Source organism: Caretta caretta, chromosome 18 (genome assembly GCF_965140235.1).
Source record: "Caretta caretta isolate rCarCar2 chromosome 18, rCarCar1.hap1, whole genome shotgun sequence".
NCBI classification, from domain to species: domain Eukaryota; kingdom Metazoa; phylum Chordata; order Testudines; family Cheloniidae; genus Caretta; species Caretta caretta.
The window spans coordinates 11,070,820-11,092,933 of record NC_134223.1 but is presented as its reverse complement, the minus strand read 5'-3'; the positions used below and the strand labels follow the sequence as shown (position 1 = coordinate 11,092,933).

Here is a 22,114-nt window from a genome sequence, read left to right as displayed (position 1 = left end):
AATCACGAGGGTTTTGTTCTGGTACTGGGACGGGAGGCAGCAGTATCAGAGGCAGTTTACAAACTGTGTAGCTCGGACTGTGTCCACCTCGGTTTGTACAGCACATAGAACAGTAGGGCCCCTGTCCTGATGTGGGCCCTTGGGTGCAATAACGCTATAAACCTTAATTATCTGTACATCACATTGATTGAAAGAAAATTGTCAAGCGTGTTGCTTTGTACTGTTCGGTATTTTTTATAAAATTCTTCATTGCTTAAGGCAACTTTAAATTAAGGACTCAGTCGTATTTTTCCTGTATTAGTATAATGTTTACTTTCATTACAGGTTTGAATGTTCTCCAACATGTGAGAGCCAGTCCTGAAGGCTATGCTCATTTTACGCTCTCTGGAGATTATTATAACCGTGAGCTTTCGGGTAAATATAAAATGCGTACGTTGTTGTAGGAGTTGGAAAGCAGTCTTGCATGCTTTAGCAGTCTGGAGTTCTCTCAACATAAATTTTACATAAGGGGTCGGGAGGGCTGCTGTGTCAGCAAGTTGTCTGCAAATGGAAGAAAAGGGTTTCCTTATACACCATGATGAGAAACAAATTTATAGAGACACTGTCAACATTAAAATCAAATATATTTTAAAAATCCTTACATGTATTATTAATTACATCCTAAATAAATTTATTTCTTGTTATTTTATACTCCCTTTCCTTTTTGGTATTTTATTCTCTTGTTCCAGTCTACTTAACCTTTCTTATACAAGAAATGTAAAGAAGATATCCAATTAAATTTTAAATCCAACATATTTAGAGCTGATAAATGGCAAATAGGATTAGACATTTTATATGGACAATGAGAACATCACAATTACTTTAGATAAGTTTTTTTTTTTTTTTTAAGGGTACAAACTCTCATGGCTCAGGGTATAAATCAACCACTGAGCGAGGGAGGAACAACTCAATTTTTGCTAGTTTACAATGTTTCTACAATTTATATAAAAAAACCTCCAGACTTATTAAATGTTAACAATGAAGAAATCTTCAGAAATAATCTGTCAGTGATGAAGTAATTAGCTACACTAGCTAGACAGAATGAGTAATTTGTTTACTGGTTTTGGGATGTATTTCATATCCTCTTGTTTCATGATATCATGTAGTAGACATCAATTCACAGCCAAATTTTCTGCAATTCTGTGAAATTCTGCTTATTTATACACGGGAGCATTTGGTATTCAGTCATACCACTAATTAGTATACATTCGAGGCTATAGTTTCTTCTAGGGCCTGTCATGACTAGATAAGAATATCAGGGTATATTTGTCATGGTTCCTATTTGAACAACTTCATACAGTCTGGAAATTTCCTCGACTGTTGAATATAAAAGTTCATCTGGAACAGTGTTTGAAAGTAGGAGGCCTTTTCACCAAGGTTTGTCTTTACTGGACACTTACATATGTAAACAGCTTTCCAACATGAACTTAAGATGTTTGTCTAATGGAGGTAACATTTCTTGTGTTCCCTCAGGCTGGGAGCCATTTATTGAGCCATGGCCATGCTCAGTATCTTGGCAACAACAGGCAGCCAGCCGCCTCCACCCTTCTCGTCTGAAGCTGGAAGCAAAGGCTAAACATCGTCTGGATATCAATATTACCTCTGTGTTAACTGGTGTGTATGAGAACACTTATAGAATATTATCCAATATAGCACACGATACTGACATTAGATATTGCTAACTGAGTCCCATCAGTGTCCTCTGACATAAGCCTTAGTATAAGTTTCTTTAGATTCTTCAGATTGTTGTTGTAGGCAAGTGCTGATTCAGACATTCTATATTTTATCAGAGTTGGTAAAAATTCATACCCTAGCAGTAATTTATATTTAATGAAAAGCAGGCTTTCATTAAAAAGTCCCACATTTCAAGAATTTAAAAATATTTTAGTATGTTTATCAATTTTCAGCAAGCTGATATAAAATGACTGCTCATTTAGTCCAGTAATGATATGTGTCGATATTCTTATGGGAAGACTGAGTCATGAAGCTCTCGCTTTTGATTCCACTTTAAAATCTCACAGTGACTCCTGGCCTAAGTAATAAAAAATGCCCTGTTTCACCGTCACCTGACCCTTGAGATACGAGTTCTCGTAGCTAAACAGAATGTTTGCCTTACTTTTTTTCTGCATCGATAGTGGAGAGGTGGCTACTATACACATTTCCTGTTCTGATCGAGGTTCCAGATATCCATGGTACAACAGTACAAGAGTAAACTATAAAGAACAAAACATCAACAGTTTGCATTTAGCTGCCTTATTCATGAGTTTAATGAGCCAGCTAGGAACTTTGGTTTACTCTAGGCTTGATCGCAATGAGAAAGAAGGCTTATTGTCTCCTTCAAATACCACTGCAGGAATTCAAGTATTTCTTAAATTGTCCTGCTCCAAGTGGTGCAGGCAGATCAGAGGGAGCCAATGTGGGGGTCGGGGGGAGTGGAATCATCTTAATCCACACTTTTATTTTTTGCTGGGCACTCTATTAAAATTTGTGAGTGCCAGCAAACTGGTATGATTGTTACTTTGATTATTCTTCCCTATGCATGTTTATATAATATGAAAGAGTCCTTTCAAAACCGTTACAAACTGTGCCTGAAGCTGATCTAGTAAATAAGATGAATTTCCCCTTTTAAATTGTGATATTACCCCCCAAGAACATTTTAAGAAAATGAACATTATCAAAGTATCACAACAACAGTCATAGGAAGATAATATAGGTAAGCTCAGTACATGAGTGTAGCTGAAGTTGGTTGATTTGAGCAGACTGCTGTGATTTTGTGAGCTGTGGCTTGAAATTAACCTATAAAAGTGGCCTATTGCAACTAGCAGCTAAAATAATGCTGAGATAAATTATTAGTCACTTCAGTATGGAAGAGTAATTTTAGTCCTATGACTTTAACATACATTTCATTTAGTTAGCTGGTACTTTGTTCAACTGTCATCTCAACAGACATTTAACATTTGTCCTTATTCTTATGATCTTTTTATTTATATCCCTCTAGAACAGTACAGGAGTACCAAGCAGTCATGGATGGCAGATTACTGTAAACAGGAGAAAGTGGACACAGTCAAATCAGAAGATTGGATGGGATCTTCTGTGGACCCACCATCCTTCGGACAGAGTATGACATTCCTTCATCATGTATTTCTCTATATGGATATCCTGACATATGCAACCATTTCACTCATAACACTACAAGCTCAAAATTTGGTATTTATCAATACACAGTGCATTTTAACGAATTCAGGACAAGAAGAAGTTAGTTTTTGTTGTACTGCAATAATCCCTATAAGAGCATTTTCTGTTTTAGGCTGCTTGGCTTTGAATTAAGAATATGCTCTACTAATTTTACACCCATATATCTGTCAGATGCTCTCAGTGAATGGAAAACTATCTAATAACATTACTATATAAAAGAACAAATAAGCTGAGTATAACAGTAGCAGTACGTTCAACTCTGGGGAGGTTTTGTGCCTAATGTTGCTCAGTGCTCTTTTGCTTGCTATGGGGTAGTGTTAATGATCTCCAAAATAAGATCATTCCAGTCTTCTTTGTACCAAGGCTTATTTCTCTAAGGCCTTTGAGAACTGGAGAACTCTTTGCTGGACAACTGACTCGCTTCTAGTTGTCACATGACTTATTGTGATCTTTCTGAAGTTCTATGAGTCTTAGCAGTTTTTCTAGTTTCTTTGGAGAATTCCGGTATTGTCTTGACTCCACATTTCCAGCATTTTGCTTTGAATGCTCATCTTAATTCTAAGAGAGCATTGCATGTGGGAGTTCTTGACTTGCTCTTCTCCCCTATGTAGTGTTTGGAACTTTTTTCCAGAAGAAGTAGAAATTCTCAAATTCTAGTTAAGCACTAGAAAATGGATAGTGCCCATTTACTGATTGCATGATGCCAACAGTCTGTGTAACTTTCCTTATTCTTGTATGCATACTAGAGAAGCATCTGCCTGTATATCTGCATTTTTCCTTACCTGCTAACTTTGTCTTTCCTGTCTGCCAGGCCTTCCCCTTGTCTACCTTAGAACTAGGAGTACAGCCAGTCTGACTAATCTAGAACATCAGATCTATACTAGAGGTACTGTACTTCAGAGAGAGAGAGATACTTTGCTTTTTCAAAGAAATGTCTTGTACAACAAATACTGCACTGTATAAGTGACCTGCCTATAAATCAAGCCTCTAATTCCCCTATATATAAAAGCTAACATGCCATACATATGAGTTGTTCATTCCTGTCGTGCACCCTGTCTACCCCAGTATTTCCCATTTCTTATATTTCTGGATCTGTCAGCAGGGAAGGAAGTGGAGCAGCTAGTCCTATCTAGGAAAGCTATCTCCTCGAGGGAATGAAAGCGGAATCATATCCTGCTCTGAGTCGATTTCCTAGGCAATAGGGTTGAAGTTTGGTAGAAATTCCTCAGTGTATAGATAAAGTGCTGTAAATACTTAAATGCCAAGATCTAATACACTGATTACAGCAGGAGTATTCAACAGATTATTAAAAATTGGATGATTTGAAAAGCATATTTATCTGTTTTCAATGAACATCAGAAAGTAAAACATTTTTAATAAATGAAATATTAATTTATGTGCTATATGTTTAACTTCTACTGTCTTTTTGACAAAGTTTTCCTATTTAAAATAACAGGTTATTTTCAATTTGAGTCATTATGGAAAAGTAAATAAGTTTGACGTACGTCATTTCCCATGTAAAAAGGTCAACAAATGGTTGGGGAAAAAGCCTGAAATAAAACTACATTTGAAGTCTCTTTATATCGCACTTCATAAATGTTTTACTTTTGGTGCACAGATAATTCATAGAATCAAAAACAAGCTTAAAATATAAGAGCTATATGGGGATTTAATTTTTTGAGAAGTCAGGTAGTTTGCTTATACCCTTTAATGAGTTTTTGTACTAAAATGATATGCACACAGATACAATCAGTATATTGTATACTGTATATTGTATTGGCTGGTTTTGTTCAATGTCTTCATTAATGATCTGGAGGATGGTGTGGATTGCACCCTCAGCAAGTTTGCAGATGACACTAAACTGGGAGGAGAGGTGGATACGCTGGAGGGTAGGGATAGGATACAGAGGGCCCTAGACAAATTGGAGGATTGGGCCAAAAGAAATCTGATGAGGTTCAACAAGGACAAGTGCAGAGTCCTGCACTTAGACGGAAGAATCCCATGCACCGCTACAGACTAGGGACCGAATGGCTATGCAGCAGTTCTGCAGAGAAGGACCTAGGGGTTGCAGTGGACGAGAAGCTGGATATGAGTCACCAATGTGCTCTTGTTGCCAAGAAGGCCAATGGCATTTTGGGCTGTATAAGTAGGGGCATTGCCAGCAGATCAAGGGACGTGATTGTTCCCCCCATTCGACATTGGTGAGGCCTCATCTGGAGTACTGTGTCTAGTTTTGGGCCCCACGCTACAAGAAGGATGTGGAAAAATTGGAAAGAGTCCAGCGGAGGGCAACAAAAATTATTAGGGGACTGGAACACATGACTTATGAGGAGAGGCTGAGGGAACTGGGATTGTTTAGTCTGCAGAAGAGAAGAATGAGGGGGGATTTGATAGCTGCTTTCACTACCTGAAAGAGGGTTCCAAAGAGGATGGCTCTAGGCTGTTCTCAGTGGTAGCAGATGACAGAACGAGGAGTAATGGTCTCAAGTTGCAGTGCGGGAGGTTTTGGTTGGATATAGGAAAAACTTTTTCACCAGGAGGGTGGTGAAACACTGGAATGCGTTGCCTAGGGAGGTGGTGGAATCTCCTTCCTTAGATATTTTTAAGGTCAGGCTTGACAAAGCCCTGGCTGGGATGATTTAGTTGGGGATTGATCCTGCTTTGAGCAGGGGGTTGGACTAGATGACCTCCTGAGGTCCCTTCCAACCCTGATATTCTATGATTGAATGTAAAAGTAAAAACCTTGCCTAAGTAAGAACTTCTGTGTTCATCAAAAATTTGATTACTGTAAGGCTAAATTACTGTATTTTACACTTTTACAATCGATTTTAATGAGAGTTGAAACAAAAGAAAATAACTTGTACAAAAAAATCCTTATTTCCCATTTCTTATATTTTAAATCAGCAGTCTGAGAAGTTGCAATCCGTACAGCATGTTTTATTTTGAAAATCATCATACCATAAAATTGACACAATCCAAAAATTTGTTTTGTAATTGCTCTTGAAAATATAAATCAACAACTGATTAAGTGCCGGATTAAAAGTTTTTCTTCTGCTCTGTAATCCTATATAACTGGAGGCAGCTATACAGTATTTTACTAAATCTAGCCCATTGTCGAAAGATGATTGCGAATCCGTGATTGGCAGAAGACAAAATTTTGATCTGGAAGAACTTGATCTTCCTGTCTTTGAAAGTACTAGAAATTTTGCCATCAATTTCTGTGGAGTCACCATTAAGTCATAACAAAACTTGTTAAGAATATAGATATCCTTTTTCATTCACTGTTTGGAATAAAGTTGAATCTGATGTTCAGTAACATATTAAAGAATGGACTGTTTTGGAACTTGTGGGTATGTGTATGAAGAAAGACATATTAAGGTGCTGTATTATATTTTTTAGACCTAGACTGTTGTACAGTTTTTACTGTTGGTAGCTTCATTAGGAGCTATGACAAGTTACACCCGCTGAGGATCTGCCCCAGTAGGTACAGAAAACTAGAGACCTGCTTCAGGATACAAATAACTCCTGCTGAACTCAGTAACTACTGCCTGTATGTTGTGGTGGGAGAATAAGTCCTCAGAATATGAGAAATACTGAATTATGGAAGTACCTGTATTTATATGGATTTTCATCTTAAAGTAAAGGCAACGATTAACCATTAGAAACAATAATTTGTATTTGAAAATAGATAAATGATTGTCTATTATAATATTTAATTTCTATGCCGCCTTTTCATGAATCCATTCACCGCTGGAGGGCACAGAAAGGCAATAGTTAAAATATTGGGCTCTTTTTCTGACTTTCACATTTTAGAAAAATGTATGCTGAGCAATATGTTAGGCTTCATTCCTTTATATTTTTTAAAACCATTTTGTTCTAGTGATGTTTTCCTAATGATTAAATCTAGTGAGCCCCCACTTTATTTAAAAAAAAAAAAATCTTTGAAGTTGACTATTTTGTTTTTGTCAGTCAGAACCAATATCCTATTATGACAATAGCCTTAACTGACAGAATGCAATGTAATAGAAAATAGCAGGGTAGAATCTGCTCTTGTTAATAAAACATTCATAACATACACACTCTTTATTACATGAAAAAGGTCAAATATGATAGATGAAGTTCATTATTTAATGTTTTTGTAGCCTTCAGTTCTACATTTTAACAGTTCCTTTTTTTTTCTTTGGACACATTCAGGTTGAGTTTGTATTTGTTTACTTTATGATCTAAAATGACCTTAAGTTGTGCAGACAACATATTTCTGTCTTGCTGTCATTGTTAATGATTAAAAAATAACTTTTAAGAGGGTACTGGATGGCTCAGTGGTCTGTAGTGAGTAATGCAGAGCTTTTCTTCTTTAGTTGATGGCTTAAATCCAACCCAGGTTAGTAGTAACTGTATGTGGTTACCATCTCATGAGTGTTTGGCCATATATGAAATGTATTGGTGATCTCAGTCCAGTTCCTAGTTGGTCAGCTGTCAACATAATAATCACCGCCACTGTGGAGATACTTGTTTGACAGTCGTGGTAGAGGCACCAAAAGAATGAATGAATGTGGTGAATGAACTGACTTTTGATTCCTAAAGGGAGAGCCTCTGATATGGGGTTGGTGCAGATTGGTGAGACCGTGTGGGGAAAGCTTCCTTTGCTTACTGTATACCTGTGCTGTGAATATAGGACTTCAGTTTCCAGTGCTGACAGTTTGACACAAGGGAGTGGAGGGGTGGGTGTGGGGGTGTGTGTAAAAATGCTTTTATATCTCTCTTATGCTATATATTTCTATTTTTTTTCTCTTTCACTTTGTGCCAGGGTTGGTTCTCTAGACTTTGATTTATTATAACTGTGGCATCTCCACCAAGTTGTGTCAGTACCTAACATGTTTCTGTGAGATACATTTAATAAAGCCCTCTTTTATTCTTTTATAGCTGAAATGAAGACCCCAAAACGCAGACAGCCGTTTGTACCATTTGCGTTGCGGAATCACACCGGATGCACTCTATGGTTTGCTACCCTAACTACTACCCCTACCCGGTAAAGAACTGTTACGGTGTCATTCTAATAATATTTGTCATGCCTTTCTGTGATGCAGGTGCTGTGGGAAAGTGGATTTGTTTTCTATTGATGTATCTTGCCCTTCCTGGCAACTATTTTTTTTTTTAATTCAAAATTTTTTAAAATAAAGCCAAGAGGAAACATAGTGACATTTGCAATAAATTTTTAAAAAAAAAAAAAACTTTCATTCATATTGGATCTAAATTTTTTAACAAAAGCTAAAATCTCTAATCCTGATGACCCTTTAATCACTTTGAAGCATTCTCAAGGTTGCCAGTACAATGTTTGATTTTCTTTTTAAACCTTTTAAAGACCATCTCCATGAGACAATTCTTTTTATTTATTTATTTATTTATTTTGGCAGAGCCCTTAGTTTTCTCTCATAAGACAGGTTTTACCATATTGTGATGCTAAGTTGCCTTTTTGTTGAGGAATATGTACAAATTAAGAACAACAACTTAACTTATACCATAGAAGTCTTAGTCTGGTGTGATTCTGATTACAGTGCAGCGCTATCTCATAGTGGGAGTCCGGGTGTTGTTCCTGAGGAAAATGGAACATTTCTTGATGATGCACCCAATGTCAGTGAGTGGCGAGAAGTTCTCACTAGTGAGGAGATTCCATTCGAATTTGAAGCCAGAGGGAAACTAAGACACAGGTGAAGGAGAAAACCATCAGTTTTCCTTTGGAATTTATTCACACATTTATATACACATTCATGGGAACATACTTTTTGGAATGCTGTCCAGTAGACTTTTTTTTTTTTTTTTAAATATTTGGACATTTTTTAATCTTTCCTTGGTTTTTACATACTTGAAAATATATATCATCTGTGGCTAAATTCCGCCATTAGACAAGCGTGGATGTCGATGGGAGTTGTGTATGAATGGTTTTTCTCATTTTAATTTTGTAAAAGTGGAGTTTCCTGTATTTCTAGAGAAATTTGTGGGGAAAAAAATTGTCAGTTTGCTTGACTGAGTGTCTGTGCACTCTGAAGAATATATGTTGGTTAGCAGTTGAATTTAAAATCAGAGGATACTAACAAATATTTAACAAGTTTATTTTTTGTTTTGCATGTACTGCATATGGGCTATAGTTTTATTTGTGTAGTTTGTATCAGTTGACATTGGATAATTGGCTCTTAAATTAAAAGCACATTTTTAAATCCTTGGAATAGAAAACTGTCTTTTTACATTTGAATAGTCAAGAATTAATCTTCTCTTAAAACAACAGATAAATCCAAACATATATTGGTTCTAATTATTGTCTTGGCTTTCCTTTGTGAGATGATGCCTTAATGATAATTTGACTTTAACTGAACTGACAGGCACACACATGATCTAAGAATTCATCAGCTGCAAGTGAGAGTAAGTGGATGGGAACAAGTCAGTCCAGTGTCGGTAGACAAAGTTGGAACCTTTTTCCGATATGCAGCACCTGACAAGAACACATCATCTTCTACTGTAAGTTCTGATTCTGAGTATATTTCAATTGTATCTTTTCACAGAGTTTACTTGGGTCGTCTTTTCTTCAGAATTTTATTTCTAAAGCAGTGACTGTTCACTGATACAACCTTCTTTCTCTTCAGTCAGCTCAAAATGAGTCTTTAGTGATCTTGGGTCAGTTACCAGCTGACAGTATTACACATTGCAAAAATAACATACATTCTGTAGTCTTCAAAGTTAGTCTGTGCTCAACAGAGAATCGGAGCTTAGAATGACAGAAATAATTGCATTAGTAAAGGTGTCACGGATCCATTGATTAAAATTCTGCATCCCACCAACATTGTTTCTATGTCCTAGTCCTCTATTTCAGGCTTATTAGGTCTGCCTTCCGTGGTTAATTAATTGAAAATAAACTATATTGATAGTGTTATATAATTCTGGGGTGGTGGTGCTTTGCAAAAATCTGTTTTGTGAATGAAAAAATTTAATTGGGCCAGCCCACAGGCTTGCATTCATGGTGGGGCCTAAAGACAAAGCAAGCCTCTAGGCGTAAGGAGTAGATAATGAAACTGAAGGTCTCCAGGCTGCAAGTTGCAGCACCCCTAGGGAAATTAAAAGTTGTTGGTCTCTTGGCGTTAGGCAGGACTTGGCTCTAAATTTACAAAATTATTCAAAGGGCAAATCACTATTCAGCAGGGGTTTTGGGGGTGGAGGAACGTTAAATATTTTCAGTAGTCCTGACAGTTGCATATTATAGCAAGCATAGTATCTCAATTTCCTTGCCATATATATTTTAAGATCTATTTTTGCTTATGTCAGGAAGATGATGTGGTTCCCTACTCTGTGGTAGAAATTACTTTGCATATATCTCTAATACTGACACATTTTCCAGTAACTCCCCTTTCTTCTTTGTTACAAAACAACAGAACTACAAACTACAGGAAACAATCACATTTTACTTTTTGGAACTAATCTTCCTGACCCCTCTCCAGAGCCATGGAGAGCATCAGGAAGTCTATTGACTATAGTTTAACTTTGCTTCTCACAAAGCAATGAGGTACTTTAGAAGGGACATTAGCAGTTTACAATGTGCTCTGATTGGTAAATTTTACTTTATTCTTGTCTAGGTTGGTAGCCCTATCAGCAGAACAAATATAATACATCCCCACGTCTATGTGAGTACATTTTTTTCATTGTTCCTTTAGACCTGTGTTAAAGTAGAATAATTCTATGAATGGAGTGATTATTATTCTCTCTTTACAAACAGTTTGACAGACTTGGTACAAATTGTACCCATGCAATAATGATTATCTGATTATGGAAGTCACAGTGTTACTCCTGAGGGAATTCCAAAAAAAAAAAAAAAATTCTGCGCACAATATTTTAAAATTCTGCACATTTTATTTGTCAGTAAATAAATGTGGAGGCCCAGCATGGCAATGGGGAGCAAAGGCCACTGGCTGCATGGAGGTGGGAGATCACCCTGCAGCCCACCGTCCCACCCCCATTCTTCCCCGGGGACAGGGATTTGTGGTGAGGCTGCACCCAACCCTGACACAGCGCAAGGGCCGAGCTTGCCCCAGAAACACCCGGGGCCTTGCCCCTCTGAACTAGATGTGGGCAGGTAGGCTCAGACCAGCAGGATCCAAGTATGGAGGGACTTAGTGTGGGGGGATCCAAGTGTGGGATGAGAGGGTTCTGTGTAGGGCAGTTTGGGTGCAGGGTACTCAGTGAGGGGTCCAGGTGCAGGGGGATCTGGATGCATAGATGCTCGTTTCGGGGGGAGGTTCTGGGTGCAGTGGAAATGGGGTGGGGGGGGCAGGTGAAGTTGGTTAGGACTTGTGGGGGGGTGTCATCTGGGTGTGGAAGGATGGGGCTCGGCAGGGGGGTCTGAGAGTGAAGGGCTCAGCGTGGGGTTCAGGTGCTGGGGGAGTGGGGCTTGGTAGGTTAGGGGTATGGGTGCAGCTGATTTGAATCTCAGTGGGATGAGGGTCTGGGTGCGGGGTGGGCTGATCAGGGTAGGGGTTCAATGTGTCTGCTTAACAGGGGTACCCCAGCTGCAACTATTGTTGAGGGGATGCTGCATGTAAGGATCCTGCTTCCCCCCACCCCCACATTCCCCTACCCTTCACTTCCCCTGTCCCATCACTCCCACATCCCCTTGTCCAATCCCATCCCCTTTCCCTTCCCCACTGCCTCTTCCCGCACTCCACCCTGTTAGCTCTGGCACTCACCATTGTACAGAAAACAGGATGGCTCCCAGCACACACAAAAGGGGAGGAAAACCGGCACTAGGACCCAGGAGGCAGTGTCCAGCTGCAGAGTCAGCTAGCCTGAGCAGCACCCTCCCTCACCCAGGCTGCTCTGGCACATGACCACTCTTGCGGCTTCCTTTGCTTCCCCATCATTTTCTTCAGAGAAGCAAAGATGTCTGGGGGGAACATGAATTCTGTGCGCATGCAGTGACACAGAATTCCCCCAGGAGTACAATGTATTTGATATCTGATTCAATCACTCCTATTTCCTTGAACCTATTGTATGGTTACTTCCATTATTTCCTTTGCAAGGAAAGTTGTTGGTTTTTTCCATTCTGCCTCAAAAATAAGAGATCACCAAGGAATAACAACTTATTTCCTCCTTGCAGGACACCTTTCATAACACCAATGACCCTTACTCTTCTCTGTGACTTACCTCATTTCAAACTAATTTTGCAAGAGCACTAAACATTGCTACTTCTCTGTCATCTCATCCAACGCTGGGTGGAACTAATCTGTTTGCACACTAGATTATTTATAAATAATTCTATTTCTGAAGGATTAGGGGTTCTGCACAGCAATAATAGTTATCTCGTAATAATTCAGGAGACCAAACAAAGCTGTTCATCGTTCTTCAACATTCAAATGGAGAGTCACCAACATCAGCTCTCCCACATTCCACAAGTGTGTATAGCTGTTTGTATAACTTTAACTTACATCCTTTTTCATGTTGGCAGAGTCCACTAAGTTAGTAAAATAGCATTTTTGTGGGTTAGGGAGCATCTTGAACATCACTTCAATATTTCAAACAGGTCTCAAGAAACCCAGGCAATATACGCCTTTGTGTATATGTGAAATGAGTCCAGGCTTCGTTTGGCGCTCTTGTCTAGGTTTTCCCCTTCTTTGATTCCGGTTTCGTATCCTGTTGATCCTGTTCCTTTCAGCCTTCTTCCTCTTTCACTTTCCTTTTTGACCCAGAAATATTCTCCTTTCTTTCAATGCAGATATCCCTGTGTCCTCTTGTTTGCTGCTTTGTTCTGACTATGCTCAATGCTACCTCATCCTCCAGATGTTATTTCTTAAGGGTGTGCACTTTAATAGGGAGACACCATAGACCTCACTCTCTGCTGCCTTGGGTCATCAGTTACACATTTATGAGGTGAATATAAAATCCTACCAAATCAGAATGTTAACACTTAATACCACTAGTCATTCTATCCCAGATGTAAATAATTACATAAGGTGCAAGGGTTTTGGAGAATAAGACCACAGTAGTTTGCAGGATGACTGAGCACTTGTTAAATGTTACTGTCCAGAACTGTAACTAGTTCGCTCTGGCACTGACTTTGTTAAATATGGAAGAGGATCTGCAGACTTTTAGAGCAGCTAAGAGGAAAAAAGAATAATGGGCGCATCTGGTAGAGTTTTCTTGGAATAGATTCATAGGCATTGATATGGTACCTGCAAAGGTAGAAGGGATGGGTAAGTGGGTAGTTTATTTAAATTTCTGAATGTTTTAATGTGAATCTTTTTGAGAACTGACCACTCATAGAGTTTAAGGTCAGAAGGGACCATCGTGATCATCTAGTCTGGCCTTCTGCACATTGCAGGCCACAGAATCTCACTTACTCACTCGTTTAATAGACCCCTAACATCTGGCTATGTTACTGAAGTCCTCAAATCATGATTTAAAGACTTCATGTTCAGAGAATCCACAATTTACACTAGTTTAAACTTGCAAGTGACCTGGGCCCCATGCGGCAGAGGAAGGCGAAAACTTCCCAGGGTCTCTGACAATCTGACCTGGGAGAAAATTCTTTCCCAACCCCAAATATGGCAATCAGTTAGACCCTGAGCAGGTGTGCAAGACTCACCAGCTAGACACATGGGAAAGAATTCTCTGTAGTAACTCTGAGCCCGCCCCATCGAGTGTCCCATCATCAGCCATTGAAGATAGTTGCAGCTACTAGTCGTAGATCAGCTACGTGCCATTGTACGCAGTCTCATATCATCCCCTCCATAAACTTATCAAGCTCAGTCTTAAAGCCAGGCTTTTTGCCCCACCGCTCCCCTTGGAAGGCTGGTCCAGATCTGCCACTAATCACGAAAAGGCTTTAGGAACCATTGCAGTTTGTTGTCTCAGCTCTGTTCTCATCTACTTTGACACTCTAATCTGCACCAAACTAAAAAAGGAAAATCTTTTACAAGCTGGCACTGCTCGACATGTTTGCCCCTATGCAAAGGAAGCATAAGAAGAAAAGGCTGCTTGCTATATAGGACACGTTACTCTTTCTCTAACTCTGACCTATTTATTTATTTATTTATTTAGTACTGTGGTAGCACCTAAACTTTGGATTGTTCTAGGTACTGCGCACACATAACAAAAAGGTCCCTAACCCACCGAGCTTACTGTCTCAGTAGGACACTGGTTCTGGGCACATCTTCACACCATAAAACTCTTTAAAAACTGATATATTTAGTGCTCACAATTAAGTATGCGGGAAGACTGAGGCATAAGCAAACTGAATGGAAATTCCAGTTGATACATTTACCTTAATAGAAAATCCAAAGCCCATTGAAATTAGTGGAAATTCTCTCTTGCTTTACAATGAGTTTTGGAGCGTGTCTTTAATTCCTTTGAGGATTGTATCCTGTGGGGCTTAAAATATGGCATTTTAGGAAAGGAAGAGTAAGGCTTCTCCTATACTGCATAAACCTTTGATTTAAATATTGCAAGAAGTATTCAGTATTGTAGTAATATGAGCTACCTGCAATAGAAGGGAACATTGGTAAAAAACCCACACTGGCCAGATTATCAAAAATCAATCTGCACAAGTAGCAGAATGACAAACTCTATTTTTGATAGAAGAGTACTGTCTCCTCAAACACTATCATTGAATGACTCTTGGACAGAGTCACTAATTCCAGGAAAAAGAAGTGTTAGTTTCTCCCTGCCAGAATTTTTGTTTATTATGGAATCAATTTTAAAACAACAATCCTAAATGGTGAAGCTAAGATATCTTGGCACTGCTGCTCATCTCCTGCTGCTGTTGTCGTCCGCAACGCTGGGAGCACAAGGTTAAATGCAGAACTATTTATCTTTCACCTTAACTGAGTTCAGAGTTCACCAGAAATATTTAATAGCAAAACTTAAAGAAATAAATAAAAAATACTATAACATGATAGCAAGATTATATTAGTTAATACTTCTTTTCAAAATCTTTAGAATTCTTCTTTAAGGACATAATATTTTGAAATAGAAAATCTCAAGTAAATTGCTAACTCCATAACTAAGGTTAGTATTGTGAGTTGCTTTCCTTGGATGGTGAGTTTAGTTGAGGTGTCTAGTTTTATTTAAAATCTTGTGAACTTTGTACCCGGAACTGGGGCTGTGTTTAAAAAAACAAAATACTTCTGTGTTTTTCCTTATGATCTTAGACTTGCTGAATGTGCTGCTGGCAAGTTTCAGCAAAACTATGTACATTTCATTGTGTTATATTTGTTTTTTCTACGTTGTTTTAATAAAGTTTTTGGCAGTTCAAAATCCTGGACTGACTGTCCGTTCTTTCTCAAATACAAGAACATTGTCAGCATGTTCTGGGCACAGTCTCTTAAAATAATAGTTACTGTAGCAATTTTTCTTTGGGTCCATATACAGTATGGATTTTTTTGTTTCTGTAGTGTGAATGGAAAAATGAATTGTTTTAAAGTTTATAATGTCACTAAGGATTTTGTGATAATGCATTGTGTGTGTGTGTGTATGTATGTATGTATGTGTTAATATTTGTTAATCTAGCTATCTGAGGATATTTTTCTGACTGTGTACGCAGAAGGGCAGTGACTGTGAAAGGAGTGGGAAGCACTGAGGAAAATGAGAATGAACAGAACCTTGATTTATCGCAGGCTGTTTTGAAATTTTTTGAAACCATGAAACATACTAATAAAAATCTTTAGCATAAACAATGCTCTTAACATTCTAACTCAGGAATGCCCAGGATGCAGCCATTTTCCTGTTTGCTACCATATATAGGGAGCTGCAGTTCATAAAGAGCAATGATTATAGCAGGCCAAATCTGCTCTTCCTTTCTAGTGGGTTCCTTGTGTTTTTATTTTCATTCCTTTTTCCCTGTAGGTTGAGAAGCCCAAATAATGAGCTCATGTTTATCAAACATGATATAAGCACAAGGCAAAATTATGGGTATTTTAAAAAATATATGAAATGTGTAAATTAGGTGTGGCCCTTGGGTTACTGGCAAGCTGCAGTTACTGCAAAGTTTGGGCGTTCCTTTGCTATTTATCATCATTGCATTTTCTGATACCTAAACTTTTAAAATGGCTTTGCAGTTTTCTTCATTGCCTCCAGTTCGTGTGGTATTTGAAGTTACCATGGAAGGTAGTGCTCGGAAGGTGATTACTGTGCGCTCTGCGTTGATCGTGAAAAACAGGCTGGAAACACCAATGGAATTAAGGCTGGATAGCCCTTCCGCTCCTGACAGTAAGTCTCAGAATGCTATCGCTACGCTGCCCCGCTACATATCAGTGAGAAAAACCTTATCCGGCAGAACGATTTATGATGGCCCCAGTTTTTGGTTGTTGCAAAATTTTTCTTGTCCTATTCTCCAGTAAAAATGAATGTCTAGAAGATGCCATCAAAAGATTCAAAGTATAAAAGCAAGTAAGACCTCCCAAAAAATCTTATGTAGAGATTTTTCCTGTGGATAAAGTACGAAATCTCAAGCAACAACAAGAATTTTGTGTTAGGCTATTGTCAAGTTTAGTGTGACATTCCTGTCCCCAGCTTCTTTCAAAGCAGAAGAAAGGAATGCTTAAAGTATTGTGCTTTGTTTACTTATCTTCAGTTTAGAAGAGTCAGACTTCTTTTATTTCTTTGCCTTAAGTCAAAATTACATAAGCTTGTTTTCTACAATAGATTCTTTATCCAGCGTCTAGGATTTTCATCGTCTTACAAACAGCTTGCGAGTTCTATTAACAAGTGCATTTGAAAGACTTTACAGTATATTTGTGTCATATGAGACAGGGCTTGCTTCTTTTTCTTTAACTGCCACTATGTGACAGTCACCTTTCACCTGAGCAAGGAAAACACTAGTACTGGCAAAGAAGTGAATTCTGTACTTGGGAGTATTTCATTGCAGATCTGATGCACTGGGATATAGTGGTCTCGCACCCACACTCTTGAACAGTTTTTAACCCAGATTATCTTTTTGCATCCACCACAATGGCAGAAGAACTGATTACCCCAATGAAGTTTGATTCCTGGAACTGAAGTTCTGAAAAACACCTGAATTTGTTTTTTCTTGGCGGGGGTGAGGGGACTGAGGAGAAGAGCGGCGGTGGGAGGATGGGGAAACCTTACAGATTTCAACACTACTTGCGTTGACAAAAAATAGCCCTAACTAGGGGGGAAATGGTCAACAAGCTAAACTGAAGGAACCAAAGGGAGTTTCAATTTGCTGCTTAGGTGAATTGGAGGAGATGAGGATGAAAGAGGGCCACATCTCCTTATGAGTCTATGTCTAGAACATGCCACAGATGAGATGAAGTCCTTGTGTCCTCCAACAGTCAGAATTTGGCAGAGGGTTTTGGTCTTTGGCGTTGTGTGCAGACGTAATTCAAGAGTGTGGATCTATTTTGACAATTTACTTGAACTCTAGTAATAGATGAGTAACTTTCCTTTCCACACCCACTTAAAATGGTACTTTTAACTAAGGCAACCAGAGAAACAAAGTTAGAACTCCAGATAATTTTTTTTTTAATCCATTCCCAATTTGTCTGGAATCAGCCCTCTGGTTCTATAAGCAGCACTTTCTTGACTCACTATTAGGGGCACTTTAAACAACAGCTTGGCATTTGGACCGGATGAACTACATCTAATGGGAAATGTACTGCTTCTTTCATTAAATGTGTTGTCCAGAGTTTATAACTGAAGAAATTATTCATAGTTTGACCAAAGGATGCAACCTGAAGCATGTGTTTTCTTTGTGATTTGGTTGCAGAACCGGTAGTGCTTCCAGCAGTAATGCCAGGGGATTCCTTTGCTATTCCATTACACCTTACATCTTGGCGATTGCAGGCCAGGCCAAAAGGAATGGGAGTCTTTTTCTGTAAGACTCCCATTCATTGGACTAATGTGCAGAAGGCAGCAGAGGTATGTAGCAGCAAACGAGAGTGCCATTCGATGGAGTCTGAAAACAGCCGATTTTTCAGGTAATTAAGACTTTATAAGGCTAAATATTTTGCTATAACTTACCAGTTATTGATAGGTGAATTAATGTGAAAGTAAGTAGTGCTAGAAAAAGCTAAAGTGGAATGGGAAAGAGATTATTCCGAGATAAAACCTTTGTAGTGTTGTTTTTGTTTGACACCTTATGTATAATACGAGATGTTTAAGTGTGACTATTCTGTAATTTATACAAGGAAGATTAGATGGGATATAAGGTCATATCCATCAGGGTATTTAAAAATAGAAAATAGACCCTGCCATCATGGCTAGATGGAAGAGCGTCCCAATCCCATAAGCTGTGGCTGGATGTAAAAGGGTAGGGAACCACAAATCACTCTCCCAATTTCCTTTGATAAACAGCCACTACAGGAGCAGGAAGCAAAAATTAACATTAGTTTGTCTGTGACACTTTCTTCTTTGCTGACATCGGAAGGGTACAGAATCTTCTTAGGAACCAGAAAACAGTAAAGCATTAGAGGCTTTTTAAAGTTTCTGTCATACGACCAAAATGGTTCTTATACCAGTTCTTGACCTATATAGCAAAAGTGTAAAATTACAAAACAACCACTCTATTAACCTTTAATGTAATAAAATCAAATAATAGAAATTAGAGATGGGAATTAGGTTACCTAGTCTGTCCTTCTGCCAGTGCAGGATTGTTACTTATGGTCCAAGTGCGTTGTCCAAAACATTAAGCTCTCTGTTTTAATTCCCATGTCAACACGTAATGAGCACTGAATGGTATCTCATAATTCCTTAGTTTGATACAGATAGGGATGCCATCAACTTGTTTGGCCTTTCCCAGACCTAAAGAAGAGCTCTGTGTGGCTCAAAAGCTTCTCTCATCATCAGAAGTTGGTCCACTAAAAGATATTACATCACCCACCTTGTCTCTTGAGGCTTTATATATGACATTCCTAAAAAATAGTTGAGGGAAATGACCTTTGCTTAGTGAATAGTTATCATTTCATAAAGCTAGTGGTTTATAGTTCAGATTTTTTAAAAATATATACTGTTTTGAGGTCATTACTGTAGGATGCTAAACAATTTTTATAAGATGTGAGTACCTCTCCAAAGAACATGTTACCTGAAGAAGTGTTGTTGTTTTACTTCCTCATTTGATTGTCTAATTTAAATCCCAAAAGACAGTATTGTCTAGTGGTTAGAGCAGGGGGGACAAGAAAAACAAAAATACAGTTGCATTATACAGAGTAATTTTAATTTATTTTGGCAAGTATAATTTAGTTTTAAATCATCAATACTTCATAGCGTACCAGTAAATGTACTGTAATATATTTTGTAAAAGTAAAAGTTTAGTAGTTTAGAGACCACTTTGCTATTAAGTATGTGTTGAGAAGTGTAATGGGATTTTTTTGTGAGGATAATCATTTTGTAGATTAAGGAAGATTCTACTATAATTGTGTGGTAGTTCACAGATTTGTTATGAGGTGTAATTGTTTGTAAACTGTTTTGAGAGTATCAGATGAGTCAATATAAGTGCAAAATATTTGGAATATTTTACAGTCAAGTTTAAAATGTTTATTATGGAGAGTTAATTCTAAATGCTGTACGGGTTTTGAATCGTGTAAATTGCACTGTGGCATGAGATTCAAGTGCTAACGAAGCCAAAGTACAGCTATTCCATTCAGTCCATTGCTCTTTTTTCACACGCATCTGTCTTTCTTCATAGGTTTTGTGTGGCTATAAAGAAAGAGAATTATCCAGATTACATGCCCTCAAACATATTTTCTGACCGTGCTAAACAGATTTTCAGACAGCCTGGGCATGCCATTTATCTCCTGCCAACTGTGGGAATCTGTAACTTGCTACCTTGTGAACTCGAATTTTATGTTAAAGGGATGCCGATTAACGGGACACTAAAACCTGGCAAGGAGGCAGCACTGCACACAGCGGATACATCTCAGAACATTGAGCTTGGTAAGGCATTATAGAGGTATTATTATTTGTGGCTACTACAAGAGCAGGTCAGAGTGACTGCATGTTTTGTTATACAAACGGCTATGGCACCAAAAAGAAAAATAAGCTTTTTAATACAATGTGATGTTTTCATTGGGTTGCAGCATTTATGAAATTGTTCATCTCTCTCTCTCTCTCTCACTCACACACACCCCCCCATCCCCCCCTTTAGAAAAAAAAATTAATCATCGGAACGTCTGATAGAAATCTGAGTTGCTCCCCTTTTCCCTCACCTCTTCCCTTTTTTGTTCCCCATACGCAGCGAAAATAATGCCAGAAAGGAGGCAAACAAGAGTCTCTAGTGGCTTGAGTTGGTGTAGTTTAATTTCGGTCAGAGATTCAAAATGGTATCTTGTCATGGACAAGTCTAGGTGTTATCAAGCACAGTGTAAAACATCTGTGGGCTTTCTTGTAGTCTCCATGCAACATCCTGGAGTGTTAGGATATGTCTACACAGCAGTTAGACAACCATGGCTGGCCTATGCCAGCCAATTTGGGCTCAGGGTGCAGGGCTGTTTCATTGCTGTGTAGACTTACAGGATCGGGCTGGAGCCTGGGCTCTAGCACCCTGTGATGTGGGAGGGTCCCAGAGGCTGGGCTCCAGCCCAAGTCTGGAAGGCTGCACAGCAATGAAACAGCCCTGCAGCACAAGCCCAAGTCATAGAATCATAGAATATCAGGGTTGGAAGGGACCTCAGGAGGTCATCTAGTCCAACCCCCTGCTCCAAAGCAGGACCAAGTCAGCTGGCATGGGCCAGCCACTGGTGTCTAGTTGCTGTGTAGACACATCCTTAAAGGCTCTGTCAAATGAGTGGGTTATGTCAGTTTGTGGGCACTTGTCTCCAGGAGGATTTGATAGGGTTTGAGTAGCTGGGATGATTAGTGTACCTCTCACTGGTAGGGGTTTGAAGACTTTCAGAGCATACAAAACTCAAAGGGGAGGCATTAGTAGAGAGTCATCTGGTCCCCACATTAGTCTTGCAAGGTGGAAGTAATTGTTTCGGGCCAACAAACTATGGAGGTCTTGGAGAAATACTGGTGGTAGGAGGAAACTGATGCTGATATTTTCAGAGGTGCAGTGTAGACTTCATTTGATGTATCTATAAGTTTATCTCTGATCTTGAGATACTACAGTTGAAAGAAATTGTCTCTTTAATGACAGGTTTCAGAGTAACAGCCGTGTTAGTCTGTATTCGCAAAAAGAAAAGGAGTACTTGTGGCACCTTAGAGACTAACCAATTTATTTGAGCATAAGCTTTCGTGAGCTACAGCTCACTTCATTGGATGCATACTGTGGAAAGTGTAGAAGATCTTTTTATATACACACAAAGCATGAAAAAATACCTCCTCCCACCCCACTCTCCTGCTGCTAATAGCTTATCTAAAGTGATCACTCTCCTTACAATGTGTATGATAATCAAGGTGGGCCATTTCCAGCACAAATCCAGGGTTTAACAGGAACGTCCGAAGGGGTGGGGGGGTAGGAAAAAAACAAGGGGAAATAGGTTACCTTGCATAATGACTTAGCCACTCCCAGTCTCTATTCAAGCCTAAGTTAATTGTATCCAATTTGCAAATGAATTTCAATTCAGCAGTCTCTCGCTGGAGTCTGGATTTGAAGTTTTTTTGTTGTCGTATCGCAACTTTCATGTCTGTAATCGCGTGACCAGAGAGATTGAAGTGTTCTCCGACTGGTTTATGAATGTTATAATTCTTGACATCTGATTTGTGTCCATTTATTCTTTTACGTAGAGACTGTCCAGTTTGCCCAATGTACATGGCAGAGGGGCATTGCTGGCACATGATGGCATATATCACATTGGTGGATGTGCAGGTAAACGAGCCTCTGATAGTGTGGCTGATGTGATTAGGCCCTGTGATGGTGTCCCCTGAATAGATGGGCTTTGTTGCA

At 38.8% G+C, this 22,114-nt stretch overlaps 1 protein-coding gene across 8 annotated transcripts in view; it reads left to right on the top strand.

Annotated features, from left to right (window-relative positions):
* The window catches only part of VPS13D (vacuolar protein sorting 13 homolog D), a 195,532-nt gene that overhangs the window by 60,706 nt on the left and 112,712 nt on the right, over window positions 1-22,114 (top strand). For 6 of the 8 annotated variants that reach the window (XM_048825360.2, XM_048825355.2, XM_048825354.2 and 3 more), the window contains exons 37-47: window positions 325-414; window positions 1,513-1,653; window positions 3,038-3,157; window positions 4,046-4,120; window positions 8,158-8,263; window positions 8,790-8,942; window positions 9,612-9,747; window positions 10,857-10,904; window positions 16,329-16,479; window positions 17,999-18,209; window positions 19,916-20,163. In XM_048825360.2, coding sequence (XP_048681317.2) covers window positions 325-414; window positions 1,513-1,653; window positions 3,038-3,157; window positions 4,046-4,120; window positions 8,158-8,263; window positions 8,790-8,942; window positions 9,612-9,747; window positions 10,857-10,904; window positions 16,329-16,479; window positions 17,999-18,209; window positions 19,916-20,163 — 1,479 coding nt within the window. The remainder of the gene's footprint in view (window positions 1-324; window positions 415-1,512; window positions 1,654-3,037; window positions 3,158-4,045; window positions 4,121-8,157; window positions 8,264-8,789; window positions 8,943-9,611; window positions 9,748-10,856; window positions 10,905-16,328; window positions 16,480-17,998; window positions 18,210-19,915; window positions 20,164-22,114) is intronic. The other 2 variants (XM_048825358.2, XM_048825356.2) reach the window with 1 other exon arrangement.